Source organism: Oryctolagus cuniculus, chromosome 7 (genome assembly GCF_051225735.1).
Source record: "Oryctolagus cuniculus isolate XC-2025 breed Fujian yellow rabbit chromosome 7, ASM5122573v1, whole genome shotgun sequence".
Classification (NCBI taxonomy): domain Eukaryota; kingdom Metazoa; phylum Chordata; class Mammalia; order Lagomorpha; family Leporidae; genus Oryctolagus; species Oryctolagus cuniculus.
The window spans coordinates 12,185,323-12,208,877 of NC_142873.1; the positions used below are offsets into that span (position 1 = coordinate 12,185,323).

The 23,555-nt window shown below is 51.7% G+C and overlaps 1 protein-coding gene across 3 annotated transcripts in view; it reads left to right on the forward strand.

Moving 5' to 3' along the window:
* PTPRN2 (protein tyrosine phosphatase receptor type N2) overlaps positions 1-23,555 on the forward strand; it is a 1,109,078-nt gene that overhangs the window by 1,015,593 nt on the left and 69,930 nt on the right. For all 3 annotated transcript variants that reach the window (XM_089336860.1, XM_051857048.3, XM_089336861.1), the window contains one exon: positions 10,116-10,263. In XM_089336860.1, coding sequence (XP_089192986.1) covers positions 10,116-10,263 — 148 coding nt within the window. The remainder of the gene's footprint in view (positions 1-10,115; positions 10,264-23,555) is intronic.

A 23,555-nucleotide genomic window follows, 5' to 3' on the forward strand; every position in this document is an offset into this window, starting at 1 on the left:
TTCCAAAATAGAAAAGAATCCTAAGAACTGTAAGTCCATAAGAAATAGTCCACCATCCTTGTGAGTTTCAGTGATGTGTGATTGGGGTTCGTTTTCCTTACTCTCTTTAATAATAGTAGTGCGTCTTCTTGCACCTCCTAGTGTGTCACTGTATCACTCTTAGAGCTCGGAGATTCCAGAACCACAGAACTCCTGTGGCTCTTGGTGGGCCTCTCCGGGTGTTCGTCAGCACTGCCGCCCATCTGGAGTTCCTTGAGCACAGGTGGAGCCGGGACCTGTGGGAACAGGGCGCACTGCTGCATGCGGCACTGGGGAGGGGTTCACATGACCCTTCTGCGAGTCCCAGCGCTCAGAGGCGGCGGCAGTGCTACCTCCAAGTATCAAACAGCAGACAAGCTGGGCCCACCAAGCACAGAATGCTGATTGCTTTCCTGAATCATAAATGCATGCCCCACTTCTACTACAAATGCTGGCTGGTCCTGACGGTGGAGTGATATGTAAATCACACACACACACACACACACACCACTCAATCCTTCCCTCTTTAAAAGGTTAGTGAACAAAAGTGAGTGAGTGGATCGGAGTGGAGATGTGTTCTAGAACCATCTCTCAGGTCATGGCAGAGAAGGGGTGGTAACCCAAGCATCAGGCGCCATTCACGTGTTAGTGTTAGATGTGCCATGAGGAGTTTACAAGTTTGTTAGCGGTACCCCTGTCCCTTGCAAATGAGATGCAGTTTCTTTCTTTCTTTCTTTTCTTTCTTTCTCTCTCTCTCTCTTTCTTTCTTTCTTTCTTTCTTTCTTTCTTTCTTTCTTTCTTTCTTTCTTTCTTTCTTTCTTTCTTTCTCTTTCTTTCTTTCTTTCTTTCTTTTCTTTCTTTCTTTTCTTTTCTTTTCTTTTCTTTCTCTCTTTCTTTCTTTCTTTCTTTCTTGCTCTTTCTTTCTCTTTCTCTCTCTTTCTCTCTCTCTTTCTCTCTCTCTCTTTCTCTCTCTCTTTCTCTCTCTCTTTGTTTCTCTCTTTCTCTGTTTCTCTTTCTTTGTTTCTCTCTCTGTTTCTCTCTTTCTCTCTCTCTTTGTTTCTTTCTCTTTTTCTCTCTTTCTCTCTTTCTCTCTCTCTATCTTTCTCTTTCTCTCTCTCTCCTTTCTTTTCTTTTCTTTTCTTTTCTTTTCTTTTCTTTTCTACAGGCAGAGTTAGACAGTTATAGAGAGATGGAGAAAAAGGTCTTCCTTCCGATGGTTCACCCCCTAGTTCCCGCTATGACCAGAGCTACACCAATCCTAAGCCAGGAGCCAGGTGCTTCTCCTGGTCTCCCATGGGGTGCAGGGCCCAAGCACTTGGGCCATCCTCCACTGCCTTCCCGGGCCACAGCAGAGGGCTGGCCTGGAACAGGGGCAACTGGGACAGAATCCGGCGCCCCGACCGGGACTAGAACCCGGTGTGCCGGCACCGCAAGGCGGAGGATTAGCCTAGTGAGTCGCGGCGCCGGCCAGGATGCCATTTCAAGGCCATGTCTGTAATGTACGAGTCCGACGGTATCAGTGGTGGTGTCGCTGCCCTCAGTGACAGGAGGCGCTCACAGCTGCTGGCGTGACTTGGTGTGTTGTATTTCCTTAGGTACAGGGTCAGTGCTCCCAGAACCTCAGAGTCAGAGTATGGCAGAGGACCCGGGAGGTCACCTGACTTCCTGTCTCACTAATGGAGCCCTGAGCCTCTCCCCGGCCCCCACTCGCCTCCGTACACACTTTGCAGCCCACGGAGTGTGTTTTCCATGTTGCCTCAGTCAGCCTTCAAAACCACCTTTAGAAAGACACCCTCAGGTTCCTGCTGTGTGAACCCCGGCTCCCATTTCCCTTAGGAGTAAATCAGGCATTGGTGACATGAGATGATTGGCCCAGAGACTCGTGGCCAAAAAGCAGCTGGGTGGGGGACCGAAACCGTTTTGTTTATTACACCATGGAGAAGTCTTTCAAATCAATCCCAGTGCCTTCCTCCTGTCCTTAGCATTCTCTTCCCATTCAGCAAAAGAGCTTTCCTGTATCCCAAAGGCTTTGTCAGCGGCAGGTGCAAGTCCTGAAGACAGAAAAAGCTCGTCCGGTTATTAACCAAACCTTATTGTGTTCCAGAGCATCCAACAGGTCCATGTTCCTAGAGATCACTTTCTTGACCTCAAGTGTTGGTGGTTTGAACAGAAAACAGTGCAGCTAATATGTGGGCTACATTCATTAACGAATTGTGGGTACATCATCCATCTCACAGTGGCAAGAACACCTGTCTTACATAAAGTTTGCGACTCTGTGTAAAGTGATTCCTTGGTCAGACACAAACCAACAAACTTTCCTACAAAAGTCATCTGGCGCCGTGGCTCACTAGGCTAATCCTCTGCCTGCGGCGCCGGCACCCCGGGTTCAAGTCCCAGTTGGGGCACCAGATTCTGTCCCAGTGGCTCTTCTTCCAGTCCAGCTCTCTGCTGTGGCCAGGGAGTGCAGTGGAGGATGGCCCAAGTGCTTGGGCCCTGCACCCGCATGGGAGACCAGGAGGAAGCACCTGGCTCCTGGCTTCGGGTCGGCGCGGTGCACCAGCTGCAGCGGCCATTGGGGGGGGTGGGGGGTGAACCAAGGGAAAAGGAAGACCTTTCTCTCCGTCTCTCTCTCACTGTCCACTCTGCCTGTCAAAAAAAAAAAAAAAAAAGTCAGCTGGTGGCACGTAGTCCTTGTGACCCAGAAGCTGGTCTTAGTTTTCCTACTCTGAATGGTCTGCAAGTATGGGTTAGAATTCCGAGATACGAGACGGGACCTGGAGGGATGAGATCAGAAATGAGAGATTAAATGGGAACACCTTAGGCTGAGTTAATATTTCTCATCAAATGGGTCTTCTGAAATCTGTTGTCGTCCTTCTCAAAACGGTAGCAGCTGTACCTTCAGCTGTTGTCAGTGCTGATGTCATGTGGTTTGGGATCAAGGCCAAGACAGTGTGTGCTGGCCACAACTTGGAAAACACACATTCTGAACCACTTCCCTACTCAGGGCTCATCTGGAATTAGCTTCCCTGAAACTCCCTTAAGGGTGTCGAACACTGGGCAGTGTCAGGCTGAATTCTTCCAGCTGGAACTCAAAAACATTGTCAAGAACGTGAGTGACCAACTCTGAAAGATTAAAGGTGTGCTTGCAAACATTCTGTCAGAACCAGGGGGAGCGATCGTGATGGACGTCGCTGGGCTGTCAGACTGAATGAGCTAACACGGTCCTGCAAACAGCACGGTGTGATCGCAGCTGCACCTGGCTGGCGCTTACCTGCTGTTGTCATCACCTTCTCTTGACCCTCCCGTAGCTCCCTTCTTCAGGCTGCAGTGCAGAAGCACTTAGGAGGCCCCGGAACAAGGGCTTCTTGTCCTGTGAAAAGTTACTCGTGTTGCTAAGACAGGCTTGCTAACCGCCATGGAGGAGACCCAGATCCAGCTGTACTGCTGGCAGCACGTAGTATTCCCCAAATGAGAGGTATTGATGAGCGCACACAGAGTCCCAGAATGGGCAGAGCTGAGTGAGAAGGCTCCAGAGAAACAGAGCACTCACCATGGGATCTAGAAGTTTACAACTTAAAAAAAAAAAATCAAAGAGTTGGGGGCCGGTGCTATGGCATAGTGAGTAAAACCGCCACCTGCAGTGCCGCATCCCATATGGGTACCACTTCGAGTCCCGGGTGCTCCACGTCTGATCCAGATCCCTGCTAACGGCCTGGGAAAAGCAGCAGAGGCTGACCCAAGTCCTTGGGCCCCTGCATCCAGGTGGGAGACCCAAATGAAGTTCCTGGCTCCGGGCTTTGGCCTGGCCATTGGCAGATGGAAGACTTTCTCTCTCTCTCTCTCTCTCGCTCTCGCTCTCTCTCTCTCTCTCTCTGTAACTCTGCTTTTCAAATAAATCAATCTTTAAACAAAAAATTGAAAACTCCCTGTTGTTGAAGACTCCTTATTGCTGCGGTTGCCAGGGCTCTGATTTTACAAGTTGCCACCAAGTTGGGGCTGTGCTGGGAACACTGGGATGTGCCACCCCCTATTTGGCGTGAGTTATAAAGTTGTTTGTTGGATAATCCAGAAAGGGAAGAACACAAAGAAGGTGTATAATGAAACTTTCCAAATTCCTTATGTTACTTTTTGGGGAAGTTCCTTCAGAAGACTCAAAGGAAATGGATTTCCATAGCTGTCATCATTATACAAAGTTTATCTGTCACACAGATGGTTTATGGAAATTTCCAGATTTTTAAAAAGATGTCTTTATTTTGAAAGTCAGGGTGAAAGAGAGAGGGATCTCCCTTTTGTTGGTTCAGTCCCCAGATGGCTGCAGCAGCCAGGCTGAAGCCAGGAGCCAAGAACTCCATTCAGGTCTCCCTCATGGGTGGCAGGAGCCCAAGTACTTGAGCCATCATCCATTGTTTTCCAGGTGCATTAACCCCGGAACTAGATTGGAAACAGAGTAGCTAGGACTTGAACCAGCAGTCCAGTGTGGGACACGGGCCTCCCAGGCAGTGGCTTAACCTGCTATGCCACCATGTCAACCTCTAGAAATTTCCAGATTAAAAATACCATTCAACAAATGTTGGCCGTGTGCCCAGGGCACGTGCCAAGTGGCCAAGACAGTCCTCTCTCCGTCCGCCCTGCCAGAACATAAAATTAATCTGAGTCCCATCGGAGCTTGAAGCCATAGTAGACCCAAAGCAGAACATGGTTGATGCCCTGGAGATGTATTTTGTAACTAGTGTTTCATGTGGGGGTGGAATTGTAGGAGAAGATCATAGGCAGTGGGTTGGGCATGTCCTAATCAGGCTCAGGAAGGGGGTGGAATTTGCCTGGACCTTGAAGTTTAGGTAGATGCATCACAGGAAAATGCACATAAATGAAATATAGAGAAAGACTGGGGGTGGCTCTGTCAACCTCTGGGGAATAGAGTCTTACTGGAGTAGAAAGTAATCGGCTGGAAAAAAATGAGATTTGGACAAAGGAAACTGTAAGTCTAGGCGCTTGATGGGTTTTGAAATAGGTTGTGTATTATTATTAGAAATGATAATCTGGTTGTTCTGGGAAGACGGAACTGGAAAACCAATATGATGGTCACAAGTCCAGTCAGGAGGCTGCAGCCACAGGCCAGGACGCAACCAGCAGTGCATCTCAGCGTATGGACAAATTCTCTGGGCCTTGGTGTCCCCATAGCTGAGTTGCAAGCCTCTATCAGAATCTTTTCAACTTAAAAAAGAAAATTCTGTAGAATTGCAGTGTCGGAAGCCTGCACAATTGGAGTCAGTCCTGGGGGAAACAAAGCAGCCCACACCCGTACCCAGAGGGTGGAGTTTACCAAAGCCTCGCTGTTTGTGCTGCGTGATGCAGTTACCAGTGGCTTCTGTTTGCATCCTGCTTACCTTCCCTTGCTATATGGACTATTTATGGAACAAAAAAGTTGCAGTTTCAAAAAAAAAAAAAAAAAAAAAAAACAAGTCCTCCCACCACTGCCACCACCACATCTCTCACACATGCACTCATGTAGAAAATAAAAGCATTTAAATGCCAGTTTTTGAAACACCTACAGTGAAATGCCCACTATGGGAAGACTGTTAGCGTTGTTGAAATTACCTAAGAATTCCAGACGATGCCTCTGTCCCAGTGGGGGTGTTCTACCTGCCCCACTGCACGTTTCTCACGTCCTCGGAGGGCAGGGGTCTGCACACGATGAAGTTTCTATGGCCCTTCTTGCTGCTTTTTCTTTGGTTGTTTAAAAGCGTGCTCTTGTACTGCAAGGGCCTGACTGCCTCACAGAATCACTGATGAGAAGTGTCTTGTCCACAAACCACAAAAGAGGGAAGCGTCCTAAGACGTGATGGGGGGCAAATTACACCCGTTGAATGCCAGAAATGATATTTCATAAAAGTGTTGATTGAGGCCGGCGCCGCGGCTCACTAGGCTAATCCTCCGCCTGCAGCGCCGGCACACCGGGTTCTAGTCCCAGTCGGGGCGCCAGATTCTGTCCCGGTTGCCCCTCTTCCAGGCCAGCTCTCTGCTGTGGCCAGGGAGTGCAGTGGAGGATGGCCCAAGTGCTTGGGCCCTGCACCCCATGGGAGACCAGGAGAAGCACCTGGCTCCTGCCTTCGGATCAGCGCAGTGCGCCGGCCATAGCACGGCACCCGCGGCAGCCACTGGAGGGTGAACCAACAGCAAAGGAAGACCTTTCTCTCTGTCTCTCTCTCTCTCACTGTCCACTCTGCCTGTCAAAAAAAAAAAAAAAAAAAAAAAGTGTTCATTGAAAAGAACAGCACAGCACCAAATGCAGACGAGCAGAATAGGACGAACCCAGGCTGACGGAGCAGGAAGCTCTAAAACTGTCTCAATGTTGAGGCAATCAAGTCTGTGTCCAGGTCACTGAATTCTCCGTGACAAATACTCCGTCTCCACCTGCTCTTCCTTCCCGGCCCCAGTCTTGCTTACCGGAAGCTCAGCTTATGTTTCTTGGCATAAACGTAGAAATCAAGTGAACTTGCAGTGTGATTTCGCACCCATCGCTGGGACAAATGTAAACATTCAAGCATCCCGAGTGTGTGGGGGTTCAGATAATACTCAGTGCCCCTTTGCAGATGATCTTGAAAAGTGCATTGAACCTGCCCAAGTTCAGCGTTTTAGGACTTTGTCATGTTTTATTGAAAGAAGCTCACTTGTTCATGATGGGTTTTGCACACACACACACAAAAAAGAGCATTTTTCTGAAGGACCCCAGATGGTTTTGCCAGGAACCTTTTTACGTCTACTTGTAGGACTACACATTAATCATCCTTGAGAAAAGTGAACAACAGAAACACACCCAAGCCGTACATTCTTGCCAGAGCTACCCTCACCTCCCACGGCCCCCTTCACACACCGAATTTCAGGCAGAATGAGTTGTCAGTGTTCTCACAAAACTGAAATATTATGTCGTGCCAAAATGTGTTCTCCATCGGCATGACTTTGGCGCAAAAATGTGTATCTGATACAACGTAATGATCATCTCAGAAGAACGCAGTTTGTAGTTTCTGTTTTCTAAGCCTGAGACATTTGAATTTTGCCTAGTTTCCTAACTCAGCAAATCTCTGCGGGGTGTTTCTCGCCCACGCAGGGGAACCCTGAGGGCTGCCTGGGTGTGGGGGCTGGCCAGAGCAGAGCAGCCAGCTCATTTTCTTTAGCTCAGAGCAGCCGTGAGGTTCCTGCTACTAGTCACGGAAAATGTGTTCCTGGCAGGCTTCTCTGCCATCGCCTGGAGTGGGTGCCGCGCTGGGCAGGGAGAGACTGAGCAGAGCTCCTGATGGAAGAGGGGGCATTGTCGGGGCATGGAAGGTGGAGGGCAGCAGGTGGAGGTGAGGCTAGACAAGGACAGCCTGGCCAGGCAGCGCGAAAGTCTGTGTGTGTGCATGTGTGTGTGCACACACTTGGAAACCTGTATCCACACACAACACATTGAAAACCACAAGCAAAGGTTGGAGGACAAGCCCTCATTTCCTGTGGGTGCAGGATTGCAACTGGGTTTGGTCCTTTGAAATGCTTCCCCTTAAATCCCCAGCTGTTTCTCAGCCAAACAGATGGATAAGAATGGAGCAGCCTGCACTGGCGGTGTGCGTCTTTGTGGCCGGGAACGTGCAGGACGCCTTTGTCTTCTCCATTGTCTTCCTAGCGGTCACCGCTTCGGTGCCCAGAAACACGAAGATCGGAACGGCCAAGGGACGGGTCTTTGCTGCCGTTGGTTTTGTGTTTGATGCCAGAGGCTGCTTCAATGTTCTGCACAGATCCGAGCCGCCCCGTGTCTTAAATGCATCCCATCATCCAGCGGGTTCCAAAAAGTTTGACAGTTTTGAGATCAATGACTGTGCATACGGAACTGGAAGAGCGGTTCAGCCCTCCAGAGAAATTGGGCCGAGCTCCCTGGCCCTAGAAGTAAAGTATAAGATGACTGTGGCCATCCTAGTGCTCACCGACTGCATCCCTGTGTTTTCATGTTTGTGGTGCCCACAGTGCCAGCGCACGTATTTCATAGAACAGTGCACATCCTATTGCATGCTCCCAATTAAATGATTGGTATTCCCTTTGAACAGGCCAGCACGCCCACAGCCCGGAGGAAAGCAGGAGAGACCCCCACCTCTCTCAGTCCATCCCCTGCAGTGACCACTAAATTGGAGGCGCTCTGGGGAGGAGGGTGCAGGTTCCATCCCTATTCGAGAGGGTCTCTGAATTAAGCTGTTTCTACAGGATTTTGATTGGATATATAAAATAGTTTTCAAACTGTGCGCTTCCTGTTCATTTCCAGGCACTATAACCACATTGTATCTGTTGGTAACTAGTGGTTTTCTTAGAGAAAAATTGCTGACTGAGGTTCAGCGCTGTTTCTCTCACCCACCTACAGCACGTCTCCGCCCTGTGCAGCGGCGTTGTGTCTGCTGTTTATGCCTTCTCTGAGGTGGAGAGGGCTGCTCTCGGGGACGTCCGTCTGCAAGCTCCAGACACACAGCCTGCAGACCCAGCTCATGGCTCACACGGTCGGGGCCCACTGGTCTCATGCAGACCTCCCAACGTGCTTCCTGCCCCACTAGCCTTTGCACCTGCCCTCCTCCTGCTCCTCAACACAGCTCACCCCCGGGCCAGACCCCCGAGCCCTGGTGCTGGTGCCTGCCCCTTTTCCACGTGAACTCCGTCCTCCTTAAAGCATGGTGCATGGGTGCCCTTCAACACCCTCTCTGACTCACCCCTCCTCTTCACCTACTCTCTGGCAGGACGCACTTTCTAGCAGTCTTTGGTTGGCTAATCAAATGTGGTCTGCAGGGGGTTTGTCTCTGTCCCTAACACTTCATCCAAGCTCAAGGACAGACTTTATGGAGTGGCCATCAAAGAAGGAGGTGCTTTTCTCTGAAGGGAAGAGAGAACTTCCGCTTTGCTTATGGCCCTGTCTAAATACTGGTGGAGTTTGTGGACTCAAAAGGCTTCCATAGCCAAGGCAGCTCATGTCAAGAGCCTCAGGTGATGGCTGACATATACATAAGAGTGATAATTGTTAAGTTAACAACAGGAGTCACTGTGCACTAACTTCCCACACAGGACCTCTGTCCTCAAAGAGTTGTATTATAATTATGTCTAGGTGCTTGCAAAAGATTTATCATTCTTGGGTGCTTCTTTAAAGTTAATTAAGTTTCTAAAAAAAAAAAAAGTGAAACTAATTTCAAGATGCTATGACTTTAAACAGCCCTCGTCTCAACTGTTGAGGAACAGTTTTTTGTTGTTATTTTTGTTTTCCATTCAAGTTGTTGAACTCTCTACTTAGTGTAGAGTTTGTCTTCTGTGTATAAAGTTAATTTAAAAAGATCGTAGTGGAGAATGGGACTGGGAGTGGCAGAGGGAGGAGGAGCATGGGGTGGGAGAGTGGGTAGGAGTGTGGGTGTGGTGGGAAGAATCACTATATTCCTAAAGTTGTATTTATGAAATTCATAAAATCTGTATGCCTTAAATAAGAGGTTTCTTTGGGGAAAAAAATAGACTTTGTAATCCAAGAGTTCTTGACACTCAAGCTCAGCACTCACAGTGGGCCTAACACACAAACAAAATCACAAGTAGTCTACAGAAAGTTCACAGAAAACGCAAATAATGAACAAACTATGCATGAATTAAAAAATAAGAGGACATCTTTTTATTTCTTTGAGAGGTAGAGTTACAGAAAGAGAGAAGGAGAGAGAGAAAAAAGGCTTCCATCTGCAGGTTCACTCCCCAAATGTCCACAACAGCTGATCCGAAGCCAGGAGCCAGGAGCTTCTTCCAGATCTCCCACACAGGTGTAGGGGCCCAAGCGCTTGGGCCACCTTCTGCTGCTTTCCCAGGCCATCAGCAGGGAGCCGGATGGGAAGCGGAGCAGCCAGGAGGCAGCCGCCAGCACCCACATGGGATGCCGGCGCCTCGGGCAGAGGCTTAGCCTACTGCGCCACAGTGCCAGCCCCTAAGGAGACAGCTTGTCATGCCATCTTCCTAGCAGCTCTTGAAGTCCCCTGGTGCTCCGTCCTGTGGTGCCCTGTGCTCTTACCAGCTCCCAGCCTCCCACACACCTCCTGACTGTGCGATTTCCTTCCCAGGCCTACATGGAGGACCACTTGAAGAACAAGAACCGGCTGGAGAAGGAGTGGGAGGCGCTGTGTGCCTACCAAGCAGAGCCCAACAGCTCGCTCGTGGCCCAGAGGGAAGAGAATATGCCCAAGAACCGCTCCCTGGCCGTGCTGACCTGTACGTATCAACCCCAGGCCGGCGAGCAGGGGGTGGGCCACGGCGGGAGTGAGCTGTGCCTTGGGTGTGCAAAGCCCTTCCCCTCCTCGCCCCGCCACCTTTCTGTCTCACACACCTACCCCTCTTTGGACATCAGTGCAGACGCCACAAGCCTGTGAAGCCGTGCCCGGCCCAAATGGCACTGACCCAGGTGCCTCTGTTGACCCCCCGGGCACGGTCCTGAAAGCATGGGACTGGGGGCCTATGAACCCCGTGTATTGGTTTCTCTTGGAGTGGGACTTGACCCACACCTTGACCTCTTTGAGCCTCATCTTTGTAACCAACATCATGCTGTTGTACTTGAACTATTACTGCGGTAAAGACTCGATGAGATCATTCACATAGCACCAGCATAGCGTGGACACAAAGGGCACAGCAGTGGTTACTGGAGCACGTTTTTAACCTAACTTAATGTTTGTTGTTCCTTCGACAAACATGATCGAGGACCTGCTGTCCCAGCAGGTGTCATGGGTGGAAAATGGAGACACAAAGACAACAAGCTTTCTAAAGTGACATGCGTGGAGCAGAGAGGCACAGGCCGGTGCAGGATGGCAGGGAGCAGCTGGTGGGCTGACGAGATGCAGAGCCCCACGGCACATCCACGCACCTTACGCAGTCCTGGCTCTCTCCGTCCACTTCTCTAACCCCCCGCGGTGTCCAGCAGGCCCCAGAAGTGGAATTTTTTGAAAATTTGATTTATTTATTTGAGAGAGTTACAGACGGTGAGAGGGAGAGACAGAGGGAAGGATCTTCCATCCGTTGGTTCACTCCCCAGGTGGCCAGAGCTGTGCCTATTAGGAGCCAGGTGCTTCTTCCCAGTCTTCCATGTGGGTGCAGGGGCCCAAGGACTTGGGCCATCTTCTACTGCTTTCCTAGGCCATAGCAGAGAGCTGGATTAGAAGAGGAGCAGCTGGGACTAGAACCGGCGCCCATATGGGATGCTGGTGCCACAGGCAGAGGATTAACCTACTGCGCCATGGCACCAGCCCCTGGTCTTGGAATTTGATAAGCATATACACCCTACCCCACTGGAGGGAAAGGGGTCCCAGGTGTCTCTGGGACCAAAGTGTCAGGTGCAAATAGACACTGTTGATTCATGAGTGATGAGTGATTGTGTGTGTTGTCAGATACTCTTAGTAGCCTTAAGACAAGATGTATTCTGGCATGTTTCAAATGCAGTGGAATGACCTTGGTCAGTCTATGGTGCTGAGGGCACAGCAAAGCCACTGTGTTAGTTCAGCATCCTAGCAATGGCAAAATCCCTGTCCACCATGGGGAAGGTGGTCTCCTTGTCACGGGGTCCCTGCTTAAGCACTTGCAACCAATTAGGGAGACTGGCCTGGTGCCCCCCTCCCCGGGACATCACAGGACATTTTGTCCTGACAACCACAGCCTCATGGGGCAGCCCCCTCTCAGCTGGCCTGGGAGAAGAGCTAAAGCTGCTCTCCTTAGCGGAAGTGAGGATGTTGACCTGTGTTTAAAGGTCAAAATAAGCACGCCCAAAGCTAGATCTTGCTTTGCTTTATTTTTTTATTTATTTATTTTTTTGACAGGCAGAGTGGACAGAGAGAGAGACAGACAGAAAAGTCTTCCTTTGCCATTGGTTAACCCTCCAATGGCTGCCGCGGCTGGCGCACCACGCTGATCCGAAGGCAGGAGCCAGGTGCTTCCTCCTGGTCTCCCATGGGGTGCAGGACCCAAGCACTTGGGCCATCCTCCACTGCCTTCCCGGGCCGCAGCAGAGAGCTGGCCTGGAAGAGGAGCAACCGGGACAGAATCCGGCGCCCTGACCGGGACTAGAACCCGGTGTGCCGGCACCGCAAGGCGGAGGATTAGCCTAGTGAGCCGCGGTGCCGGCATTTGCTTTGCTTAAGAGCAGGGGTGGGGGGTGTCCAGCCTGCGGGCCACATAAGGCCCTCGAGATCATTTGGCCTGGTCCAGCCAAGACAACAGCCAGCAGGGATTAAAATACAGAAAGTCTGTATAGGGCTGATCTTTACGTGGATAATTCTGTGTGGCCCGTGAATGACCTTAGAAATACCTAAGTGACCCCCTCATCAGCAGAAAGCTTCCCCACCCCTGCTTTAGGGACTAACTCGGAGAATTACAGATGTGAGGACGCAAGCAGAGCCACAGCCCTCAAGGAGGAGCCCGATGGGGTGGGGAGGGAGAAGGAGAGGGGAGGAGGGGCTGGTGGGCGAGGAGGCTTCCAACTGTGTCTTGAATAATGAGCTGCTTTGGGGTAAACATTCAATAGGCAGGCATTAAATGTCTCTTGTGCATGCCTGGCTGTGGACTTGGGTTATTAGATCTTTTATGGTAAATAGTAGAATTCCAAACCTGTTCTTTGGAGAACAGGCCCTCCCAGAACACAGCCGGGAGATGGGGGTCCCCCACTGTGTTCCCACAGCCCGTGTGGCTTTGGGCTCCCTCTGTGCCACGTGGACCGGTGGGTTCCAAGGCCAGGAGCTGAGTCGCGAAGCTGGAGCACCTCCCTGGGGGTAGTAGTTGGTGCTGAAGCGGCAGCCACACGAGAACCAGGGTCCCCTGTGAGGTGGAGCTCTCTGCCTGCCTGTCCCCAAAGCAGGGGACACAGTGTGAGGAAGCAGCACCTGGAACTTGACCCACACCACCCTCCGAGGGTCCTACCTCCAGGGGTGAGCCCTGCCCGGGATGCTGAGCTGTGACAAAACACCGCTGTTGTCTGAGATTGAAAGCTCATTTGGAGGAGACAGGGAAGGGGAAATACCCTGGTTGGGACAGCCCCAGATACAGTATTTTCATGAACAAATGGTTTATTTGAGGGAACTTGCTTTGCCTGCTTTGTCTCCTCAACTTTTAGGAGGAAGTCTGACCACCGGGTGCCGACCTGCATCCTTCCCACGCAGGGCACTAGAGGGAAAAGGCACCGCTCATTATCATCAGTATTCCCTCCTCTCTTTCTGAAAGCCTGGGTATTTTTGTCTAGGTACTGCAGAGCGGGCTCTGTCTAAGAGCTGAGAAGCCTGGAGTGGTGTTGGCTTCCACCTGACTCCGTGTTCCTATGTCGGGAGACCAAGCCGCCCGCGTTCTCTGATGCACAAAAGAATTAGAGGATGAGGCACAGAGAAAGACCAGCGGAGGCAGGAGACTTCTCAACGAGAAGTGGGAAGTACACACTGCAGAGCGAGTGCGGCAGGCTTTAGAGCGAGCTGCATGCCACGAGATTTGGGGTCATCGCCTATATGATCCGGAGGCGCAGGGCTGGAGTTTCCCACAAAAGGGAGGAGATTCCCAGGAACTCGGTGACTGCCCACCTCCTGGCCCTTTAGGAAGTCTTGGAAGTGTCATGGCATCAGGCACGTGCCGGGAGTGGGCGTGTTGGCCATGGTGGTTTTGTTATAGTGATGGTATAATAGGCTGTAGGTCAACACAGGACACGGCATTTGCATGTTTTCGTGGGGCACCCATTCTCGGAGGCGAATTTGCAGCTTGCTGGCCATGGGAGCAGTCGTAGGAGAGGGTGTGGTGACATTTCGTGCTGTGCCTTTCCGGACCCTGCTACAGACAAGTGAGACAGCAGATGACTTTTGATCTCTTATACCTGGAGATTCTATCTACATCTGGATTAGTTTTCTTTTTCTTTCTTTTTTTTTTTTTTTTTTTTTTTTGACAGGCAGAGTGGACAGTGAGAGAGAGACAGAGAAAAAGGTCTTCCTTTGCCGTTGGTTCACCCCCCAATGGCCGCTGCGGCCGGCGCACCGTGCTGATCCGAAGCCAGGAGCCAGGTGCTTCTCCTGGTCTCCCATGGGATGCAGGACCCAAGGACTTGGGCCATCCTCCACTGCACTCCCTGGCCACAGCAGAGGGCTGGCCTGGAAGAGGGGCAACCGGGACAGAATCCGGCGCCCCGACCAGGGCTAGAACCCAGAGTGCCGGCACCGTAGGCGGAGGATTAACCTATTGAGCCGCGGCGTATGTTATTTTAACAGAGGAACTGAACTTTGTGTTCCCAGCTAGTAAATGTTTCTTGTCCAAAATCAAGAAAGTTGATTACTTCACCCCCTGCCCAGTTTTTTTGCCATTTGCTCATCTGATAAACATGTTTTTCATATCTTGAAGTCATTGATAAAAAAAAAAAAGAAGCATGTCCGATAGAGCACACGTGGAACACGGCATCACATACCAGCACAGATCCATCACTGAACATTCCGGGTCCTTCTCCCAGGAGCTGAGGCTGTGTCTGCAGCTGAGGGAGCTCACAGCCATCCGCAGGGCTCAGCACACGTTGACAAGTGCTCGCCAGGAAGCCCCACGCGAGGCACACTGCTCCACGCCTTGTGCAGTGTCTCCTTCACTTCCTCCTACCAGCGGGGGTCATTGCATTGTCTCTGCTCTGCAGGTAAAACATCAGAGCTGAAGGGGCTGCCATCACTTGTCCAAGGTGGAAAGTCCCCAGAGGGGGCGCCCAGCCCTCTGCACCCCACAGGTGAGAGCTCACCTGTGAACACCCAGCTAGCTGTGGCCCACACTCGCTACATGAAAGGAATTCTGTCTCAAAAGGAACCTAGCGGCCAGCGCCACGGCTCACTAGGCTAATCCTCCGCCTGCGGCGCCGGCACCCCAGGTTCTGTCCCGGTTGCTCCTCTTCCAGTCCAGCTCTCTGCTGTGGCCCGGGAAGGCAGTGGAGGATGGCCCAAGTGCTTGGGCCCTGCACCCGCATGGGAGACCAGGAGGAAGCATCTGGCTCCTGGCTTTGGATCGGCACAGTGCACTGGCCCTGGCGGCCATTTGGGGGGTGAACCAACGGAAGGAAGACCTTCCTCTCTGTCTCTCTCTCTGTCTAACTTTGCCTGTCAAAAAGAAAGAAAAAAAAGAAACCTAGCTGGTGTGGCATGATTTCCCCGCCCCCCCCCCCCCCCATACACACATACTTTTTATTAATGGACTTTTGAAACCTTCAAGTCAACATGCTGGTTTGATGACCACCTACATACATTCCTGCTACAGAGACTCAACGTGTGTTTCCTCCATTTGAGGCTAAACTATTTCAAAGTAAATTTGAGACACCGTAACGTCTGAATCCTGTAGCCTACATCTCCTGAAACCGAGGACATTCTCCTTCATAACGCTAAGCCTGTCGTCACAACTGAACAATTTTAGCAACAGTTCCCTAAGATGACCTGGTACCTGGTTGTCTGAGCCTGCGTGGGCTGCCCTGACAGCAGCTGGGTGCCTTCAGCAGCTCCAGCACCAGGCCTGGTTATCCCCATTGTAGCCTTTACAACAGCTGCTCGTTTTGCTTTGTTTTGTTTTGTTTTGTTTTCCCAAGGATGGGATCAGAGTGCATAATTGGTTCTTAGGTCTCTCTGTTTTTAAGTTTAACCGCCCTCCCTCCCCGCTTCTTCCCTGACACGCCTTTGTCCCTGATAAAGCTCTTCTCCTCCTAGGGCCCACCCTTCCCTTTCCAAATACTCACAAGCTCTGTGTGCACCCAAGAAAGCAGCCGGGGCCGTGGAAGGTCACCTGCCTCATTCCCAGAGTCCACTGCTGTCCCCTGAGAGAGAGCCTTGATCAGTCTGCACCTCGGGGACCACAGCCAGTGCACCCTGCAGCCTCACCACCACCCTGCAGTGAGCCCTTCACACCCCCACCTCCCCTGCCCCTGCCCCTGCCTCTCCTTTGTCTTCTTCCTTCTTCCTTTTCTCATTGTTCACGTTGTTCCAGCTTCCCTGTAGAGCGGTTGTTCCTGGTAGCGCAATGAGAAACCCAGTTCACTGTGGTCTCTCAGCAGCCGCCACGCGTGCTGATCTCAGCACTGCAGGATCATGATTAGGATCCCACTTAGGACGGGGAGTGTCAGCTGTGGCCCTGTGATCTGTCGTCGGCCATAGAAGTCCGGGCTCACACAATCAAAGGCTGCCATTTGCGAGGCTCTGAGTCTCCGGAAGGTTTCCCGTTGTCACCTTGCTGAGTCCCTCGTAGAATAACAGCTCCCAGGCCACCCGCCTCCTAATTCCCGCAGTGTGTGAATGCGTTAGCCTCCGCGACAAGGGCCCTTTGGTTGCAGGTGGAGTGAAGTTTCTTCATCAGCTGAGTTAGGGCGCTGACTCGTCGGGATTATCCAGGCGGGCCCGGTGTTATCAGAAGAGTGCCCACCTGTGTTGGGGAGAGGGCGGCAGGTGACGGTCACAGACGGCAGCATGTGAGAACAAGGCAACTCACCACGCCGGCGTGGGAGATGGCTCTGGAGGGACCAGCCCCGCCAATACCTGGAGACTCACGTCAGACTTCCGACCTCCAGCAGCGTGAAATGGTGACTCTGTGTGGTTTAGCCACGAGGCTCGTAGACGTTTGGGACAGCCCCCCGGGGAGGCTCCCAGCCGAGGCTGCACAGCGCTTGGAGTGGTGGTGAGCGGAGCTGGTCGGCCATGCTTGCACCGGCTCCTCGTGGCTGTGTCCTGCACACCCAGTCACTGCTGCCTTAGCTGTCAGGACGTGATCATGAGGGGGTTTTGTTGTTGTTGTTCATCTCCATGTGGAAGATGGCACTGGAAGTGAGGTCGCCTGCTAATCTCACCATGGAAGTAAAGGAGAGCTAAGGTAGTCTTCTCTCTCTTTTTTTTTTTTTTTTTTGACAAGCAGAGTGGACAGTGAGAGAGAGAGAGAGAGAGAGGGAGAGAGGTCTTCCTTTGCCATTGGTTCACCCTCCAATGGCCGCCGCGGCCGGTGCACTGCGCTGATCCGAAGGCAGGAGCCAGGTGCTTCTCCTGGTCTCCCATGGGGTGCAGGGCCCAAGCACTTGGGCCATCCTCCACTGCACTCCTGGGCCACAGCAGAGAGCTGGCCTGGAAGAGGGGCAACCTGGACAGTATCCGGTGCCCTGACCAGGACTAGAACCCGGTGTGCCGGTGCCGCAGGTGGAGGATTAGCCTAGTGAGCCGCGGCGCCGGCCAAGGATAGTCTTCTTCAGTTGCTCCTTAACCCAGAAAATAACCCTGTCCTAGGCCCACTTAATGGACTGCTTAAGGATCAAAAGGCATAACCTGCTTTTTCGGTTCTACTTTTTGAGTCTGGTGGGGGCATTAGATGGTGAGGTTCACCTATAAAAGCCCTTGCTCAACCGTGGGGCTCCACCTGGCCTCCTCCTGCCCCACCCACAGCACACCCGCACGCGTCCATCTCCTGGGCGAGAGTGCCTCCCCACCCCTTCCTCCTCTATCCCCTTGGGATCCACTCAGCCCTCCTGTTGCTGTACAAGGTTGTATTTCCTTCTGGCATGAAGCTGCGTGGACTGCCGTGCGTGTCCCTCGTGCCTTTGCTCCGGTCATAGGCACACGTGTCACTACCAATGTTGCTTCTGCTGCTTTTTCCTATTATTTCATCCCCAGAAAGTCTGTTCCCTCCCCTGCCGTCGCTCCTCTTTGCCCCTGTAAGTGGTCTGTTTTGGGGAAGGCCTCTTCGGCCATTCTTCCACACCGGGCCATCATAGTTTAAATCTCTGCTAAATTAATTGGCAAGTTCTACAGCCAAGTTTCCATCCTAGACTTCTCCAGAAGCATCCTATTGGGCGGAGAAGAAATGATCTTGTTCTCAGAACCATTGCAAAGGGTCAGAGTTCACCACGCTCCCCTCCCCATAGTGGATGTTTTATCGCCTCAGGCAGTGTAGACAACAGGCCAGGATGTCTTTTCCTGGTACTGCTACCAATTTCAATACAATACAAAATTTTATCTATTTCTTTAAAGGTTACAAGCTGCCAACCCACTTAGAGTTTAAGCTCTCTGGAGGCCGGTGCATTTGTATCGTCTGTGAGTCTTGCTTTTCTTAATCTCGCCCTTAATGAGTTAGCCAGCTTCTCAAAGAGTAGATTCATAATCAGTGTGTGTTGATTGATGGTCTCTCGGTAGAACGATGCAGATGGCATGGTCTTGCTTGGCTGATATCTATGCTGTTATTATGCAAAATTGTTCTTGTGCGTGTGCAACTAAATTACAGCAAGCAAACATCGCCACCCTGCCCTCCCCAGTCTCTTTGCACTTGGAGACGGCGCCGAGTGTTGGCCGGGCACTGCTGTGACTGTGACTGATGGCATCCGAGCAGGTTGCCTTCTACACTTGGACTCCTACGGTTCCGTCTGCACCTCTCGGCAGTGCAAACCGCCTGCTGGTGCTGCCCAGGCCTGAGGCTGTGAGGACGGGCTATTGGCTGATGTGCTGATGGGCGCTTGATTGGAGTTCAGCTGCTAAGACCTGTGTGACCATCCACAGTCACCAGGGGTTGACAGAGGGCACAGGTAACCACAAGCAAACAAGACCAGAACTGAGGAATCTCACTCCCGGTGCTTCCAGCTCCTAGGGTGCCTGTTACAAGAGCCCATGGGCCGGGCAGCTTAAGTAGCAGAAACTTACTGTCTCGTGGTGCGGGGACCAGAAGTCCAACCTCAAGGTGTGGACAGGGCTGGATTCTCCTGAGGCCTCTCTCCTTGGCTTGTTGATGGCTGTCCTCGTTTTTGGACTGGTCTTGTCTGTGTGTCCAAATTCCTTCCTTTTTACCTAGGAAACCAGGAACTTAACAGGTGACCTCTCCGCTGGTTAGGACCCACAGCGTGCCTTTCTGGGAGCTGCATGGTTGGTTCAAACTTTGATTGACACCAGGTGCCTCCAGGACAGCTTGCGGGGGCTGGATGGGCATTGGCCGGCCACAGCAACCTAGCCACCTTCAGAGCAGGTCCACTCTGCACTCTGGTCAGCGCACAGTCCCATCAGGGGAGCTCCTCTTCCACACAGATGTACCGTGTGGTTAAAACAGCCTCAGACGTGGGAGTCCCACCACGCACCAGGATTTATGATCTACCTGCGTACACTGTCATCCCCCTGCCCCGCAAGTTGGTAATCCTATTTGGGGATTGCTTTTTGAAAGATCTGCAGGCGATGCCAGTGAAATAATGTAAGAAATGAGATACAAGACCAAGACTCAGGACGGCCACTTTGCAAGTCTCTCTTTCACCACCCGGAGACTTGCCGTTGAGGTGTTTGGTCAAGGAAGGCGATCCGAGCTCTGAGTGTGTCTCATGACCCACTGGCGGGCAGCGTGCTGACTGGGCAGTAGATGGGAACATGGTTCCTTTTCCAGGTCATTTTTGGATGCAGGGTAGTTTTCTGGATGTGGGACCCCAGCCTTCGCCCGGTCTGCCCGCATGCAACTTTGTGTGATGATCCCAGGAGACCCAAAGCAGAACTCTGCTGGTTTTCTTCTTAAATGTTTGATGATGGAGCGCATTCGAGCTAAGCAATTCTTACAGGCTACCGTAGAATCCCGGCTTGCTGACTTCGAGAAGAAGGGAAACATGGAAAGAAGTGGGAGTGAGCCTTCTCACTAAAGACTTAACCTCTTCAGGGCAAGTGTGTTTTAGAATCACACTGTCGCTTATCTTCAAGTTCCCAGATCTGCAAAGAAACGCACCTGTTAGCTTCTCAGAGTCTTGGAACAAGAATGGTAGCATGATGGATTCCTTTGCCCAACTATGACAAGTCCAAATAAATCAAGTGGTTTTCACGTGTAATCGGCTGGAATCATTAGACCAGCACGAACAGTCAGGGTACCGATAGCAGCGGGCGGTTTTGGCTGTGTCTCTGCCGTCTATCAGACCGTCATTGGACCCCTGAAAGTCCAGGAAACAGCTGCCATTCGCTGTCAGTGTCCCTGTTGCACAAATCCCCACTGAAGTCCCGCCCCCTGCAGGCCTGGACTGTCAGCAGCCACACTCCAAGTATCCACAGCTTCAAAGTAAAGAAGATGGCATCCAGCCGGGGAAAATGACTTGGTCTAAGCCTTAACAGAAAGTTGAAATTCCTGCAGAACCCCCAAGGAAACATGGGGTAGACCACTTGGATGGAGAAATCCCTTAAATGTTTTCTTTAATTTTTTCTGTGGCCAAGTATCAGTGTTCAGCAGTGACTCCTACAGACGCCTCTAATTCGTGTTACAAACCACAAGATCAAGGAGTTCGTGCCACTTTAGCATCCGGCATTTTGGGTAAAATACTGAGTAATTTGCAAAACCCACACTCTGCTGCTGGCTCCGTGACCTTTGCCAAGTACCTCATCTCATCGTCCTGGGCCTTGATTTCTGCAACATAAAATGGGAACATAGTTCCTATTCTGTTGATGGCCCGGGGATCCGGTGCTCGAAGATGAGCTACATGAAAATATGGAATATTAGAGAAACTTGAAATGTTCCTGAACAAGGCACTAATGCATGATGGGAGCTCAGGAAAACATTACCTGTGGAGGGTTTGTTCAACAGGCTTCTTTGTGACATTCACTCTTCTCTCTCCCTCCCTGCTAAGATCTGTGATTGTGGATCTTAGGGCCAGATATTTTTAAAGGTAGAAGCAATGTAAATGTCCATGTTTTCCTGGTTTCCGAGTAGGCTTGGAAGCAAGCTTTTAAAGAATATACCCACGTTTTAATTGGGCAAGTACCTGGATTATTAGAGTCTTGCCCTGTGATTCTACTCACTGAGTTATGTTTGCTCCCAAGGGAGGTGTGTGCATGTGTGTTTTATCCTGGAACTAGGAAGGACCAACCTTCAGTAAATTCAACCTAGGTAAGACCCTGGGTGTTGGCTTATGAGCCAGACCTTGAGTGCGAGGCATCAGATAACAAGGCCACTCTGCCCTCCCTGTGCACTGTAAAAGGTGACAGTGGCCTTACCAAGCCTTGTATTTGGAAGAACCTGTTTCGGGATACAACCATCAGCCTATTGAAAACACAGAGGCTGCCTCCCAAGGCCCATCGTGGATGCCAGGAACTGCAGAGTACCAAGCCCAGTACATACTGTTCGTGCCTATGTATATATGATGAGATTTAATGTTAGAAACTGGGCGCAGGAAGAGATTAACAACAATAACTAATTCGAGATCTTGGCCGTCTCAGCACACGATTTTTTTCTTTCCTTATCGAGTCCAGAACTTTACCTTTTCACTTAGAGGAGGCACTTTGGGGCTCCTCTCTGGCAGAGCTGAATTGCCAGCGCCACTTCTCCTGTGCTTTGGGACCACTATTGGGTAAAACAAGGGTCATTCGAGCACTAGCCGTGCAAAACCACGCCAGTCAATCTGATAACTGAGCAGGCTACCCAGTGAGTGGCAGGCGGGTAGCGTATACTGCGTGAACACACGGCCGAGACGGGGGTGCACGACCTGGGCAGGGCAGAGTGGGGCAGCTCCAGGTGCCCTCCTACCGCTTAGAGCGACAACGCGCAACTTAAAATTGGTGAATCGTTTTCGGAATTTCTCGCTTACCGTTTATCAGAGCTCAGTGGACCGAGGGTAACTGAAACTGTGGGTAGGAAACAAGACAAAAGAGAGAACAGAGGGGACCGCGGCCCTCAGAACTTGCTGTCATCATCTCCTTGGCTCTGAGGACATCTCTTCCAAGGAGGTGAACGAGAAAGGTGAATGGCAAAACAGTTCAGAAAGTGGCGCAGCCAAATGAAGATCTGCTGGCCCGGGGATCGCCGAGCCTGTCATGAACCCGGCCCCGCCGCACCCTGGCCAGCATCACTGGCCCTTCTGGGTGTTGTCAGGCTCCAGGTGGCCCCCACTGTAAAACCCAAATAGCTTCTCTGTGAGTTTTTGTAAAGCAGCACCTTGGTGCCGAATCCAATGTGCGATCGCCAGGCAGGGGTGCTCTGCGGCTTTCGCAGCCCTTGTCCCTCAAAGCGCGACCTAAGGGGGACGGGCGTTCCGCAGAGCCCTGTGCCAGTGTGGGGGCCGTGGGCTCGCACCGGGTTGTCCGGCCAGTGCTCCGAGGACCAAGCTCTCAGACTGCCAATCTTAGGAAACACTCTCTCGATTTTCTGATGGGGAAGTCCAGCGGATACTCTTCCTCGCTGAGCCCTGGAAAAGCCCAACTTGAGCGAATGCTGTGACTCCGCTGTGTCGCGCTGACGGGGCTGGGCAGTGCCGTCCCCTGCGAGATGAGGAGCAACCACAGGCACCCCCCCAAAAGCTGGGCTCCCCGAGTGCTCTTCAGCCCCACCCAGAGGCCCCTCCTCCCTATTCATCTTCAAAGCCTGCAGTACCCTGAAGTCACAGACTGCAAACTCTGGTTTCTTTCCCGGTCCTGGCTCCCTCCCGACCCTGCCCGCCAAGTGCCTGAAGCTGGCTGTGTTGAAAATGTTCCTACTGAGGCAGGGCATGGGGGCGACCCTCGGGAAACCTCTGGAAGCAGCCCACTTGTGTGGGCTGCAGCAAGAGGCCGGTGCGCCCACTTCTGAGAAAAGCCTTTGATGTGCCTGGGTGGCACCACACTGAGAAGTGGGGCTCCCTGGACTCGATTTTAGGGGTAGTGTTTGTAGCATGTTAGGAGGTCAAAGTTGACTTTTTTTTTTCCTTCTGGTAAACTTAATTTCCATTTTTGCTCTCTGAGCAGTAAATTTGTACAGGAACCCAGGAACCATTGAGTCCATAGGATTTTGTATCATTATATATAGCTTGGCTGAGCTAGTGGCAGCTACGTAAATACCTTCCGAACACTGCCACGTTTGGGCACATATGTTACACATACATATAAACATGCCATGTAATATATGCACTCTTTCCCCCTCTCTGGGTGTTTCTGATTTTTTTCCAACCTTGTCTCTACCAGGAAAAGGCTCACATTAAAGTGTTAGTAAGATGCTGGTATGGCGTCCAGTCTAGTAGTGCATTGGTCTCAAATAGATGACCATTTCCAAGTTCAAGCCATTATGGGCTACTCCAAGGAGTTTTCCTAGCCCTAGATTTTGTTGTTTAAGAAATCTAGCAAAATACCCAGGAAAGACGCAAGCAAAAGCAAACCCCAGGGCCTTTGCTGACCCCTGCTGGGCCACTTTCAGAATTGGGAGCCGCTGTCTTCTGGTGACTGGACCTCTGCAGGACGTGGTGTGACACGGTCGGAACTGGGGCGAGCAGGAGCAGCGGTGAGAAGCTCGCCACCCTGGAACCCCGGCTTCTGATGGCTCCAGCCCAGGCAAAGAACAGGGCTGCTGGCACCACCAGAAAGGCATTCCTGGGAGCCAGAGAGAGGCCAGAGCTAGAGGCTGCATCACTTTGTGTCTTCAGCAGGCACCTTGCAGAGAGGAGGGCGAGGTGGCTTATTCCTGCAGAAGCTGGGCTTTCCTGGCTGACCTTCCCTGTGGCTTTGCCAGGCTTGGCGATGCCATGCAGAGCCAGGTTACACCTGCCGCCTCCCCATGGCCCCTCCTAGGCTTCCCACGAAAGGTCA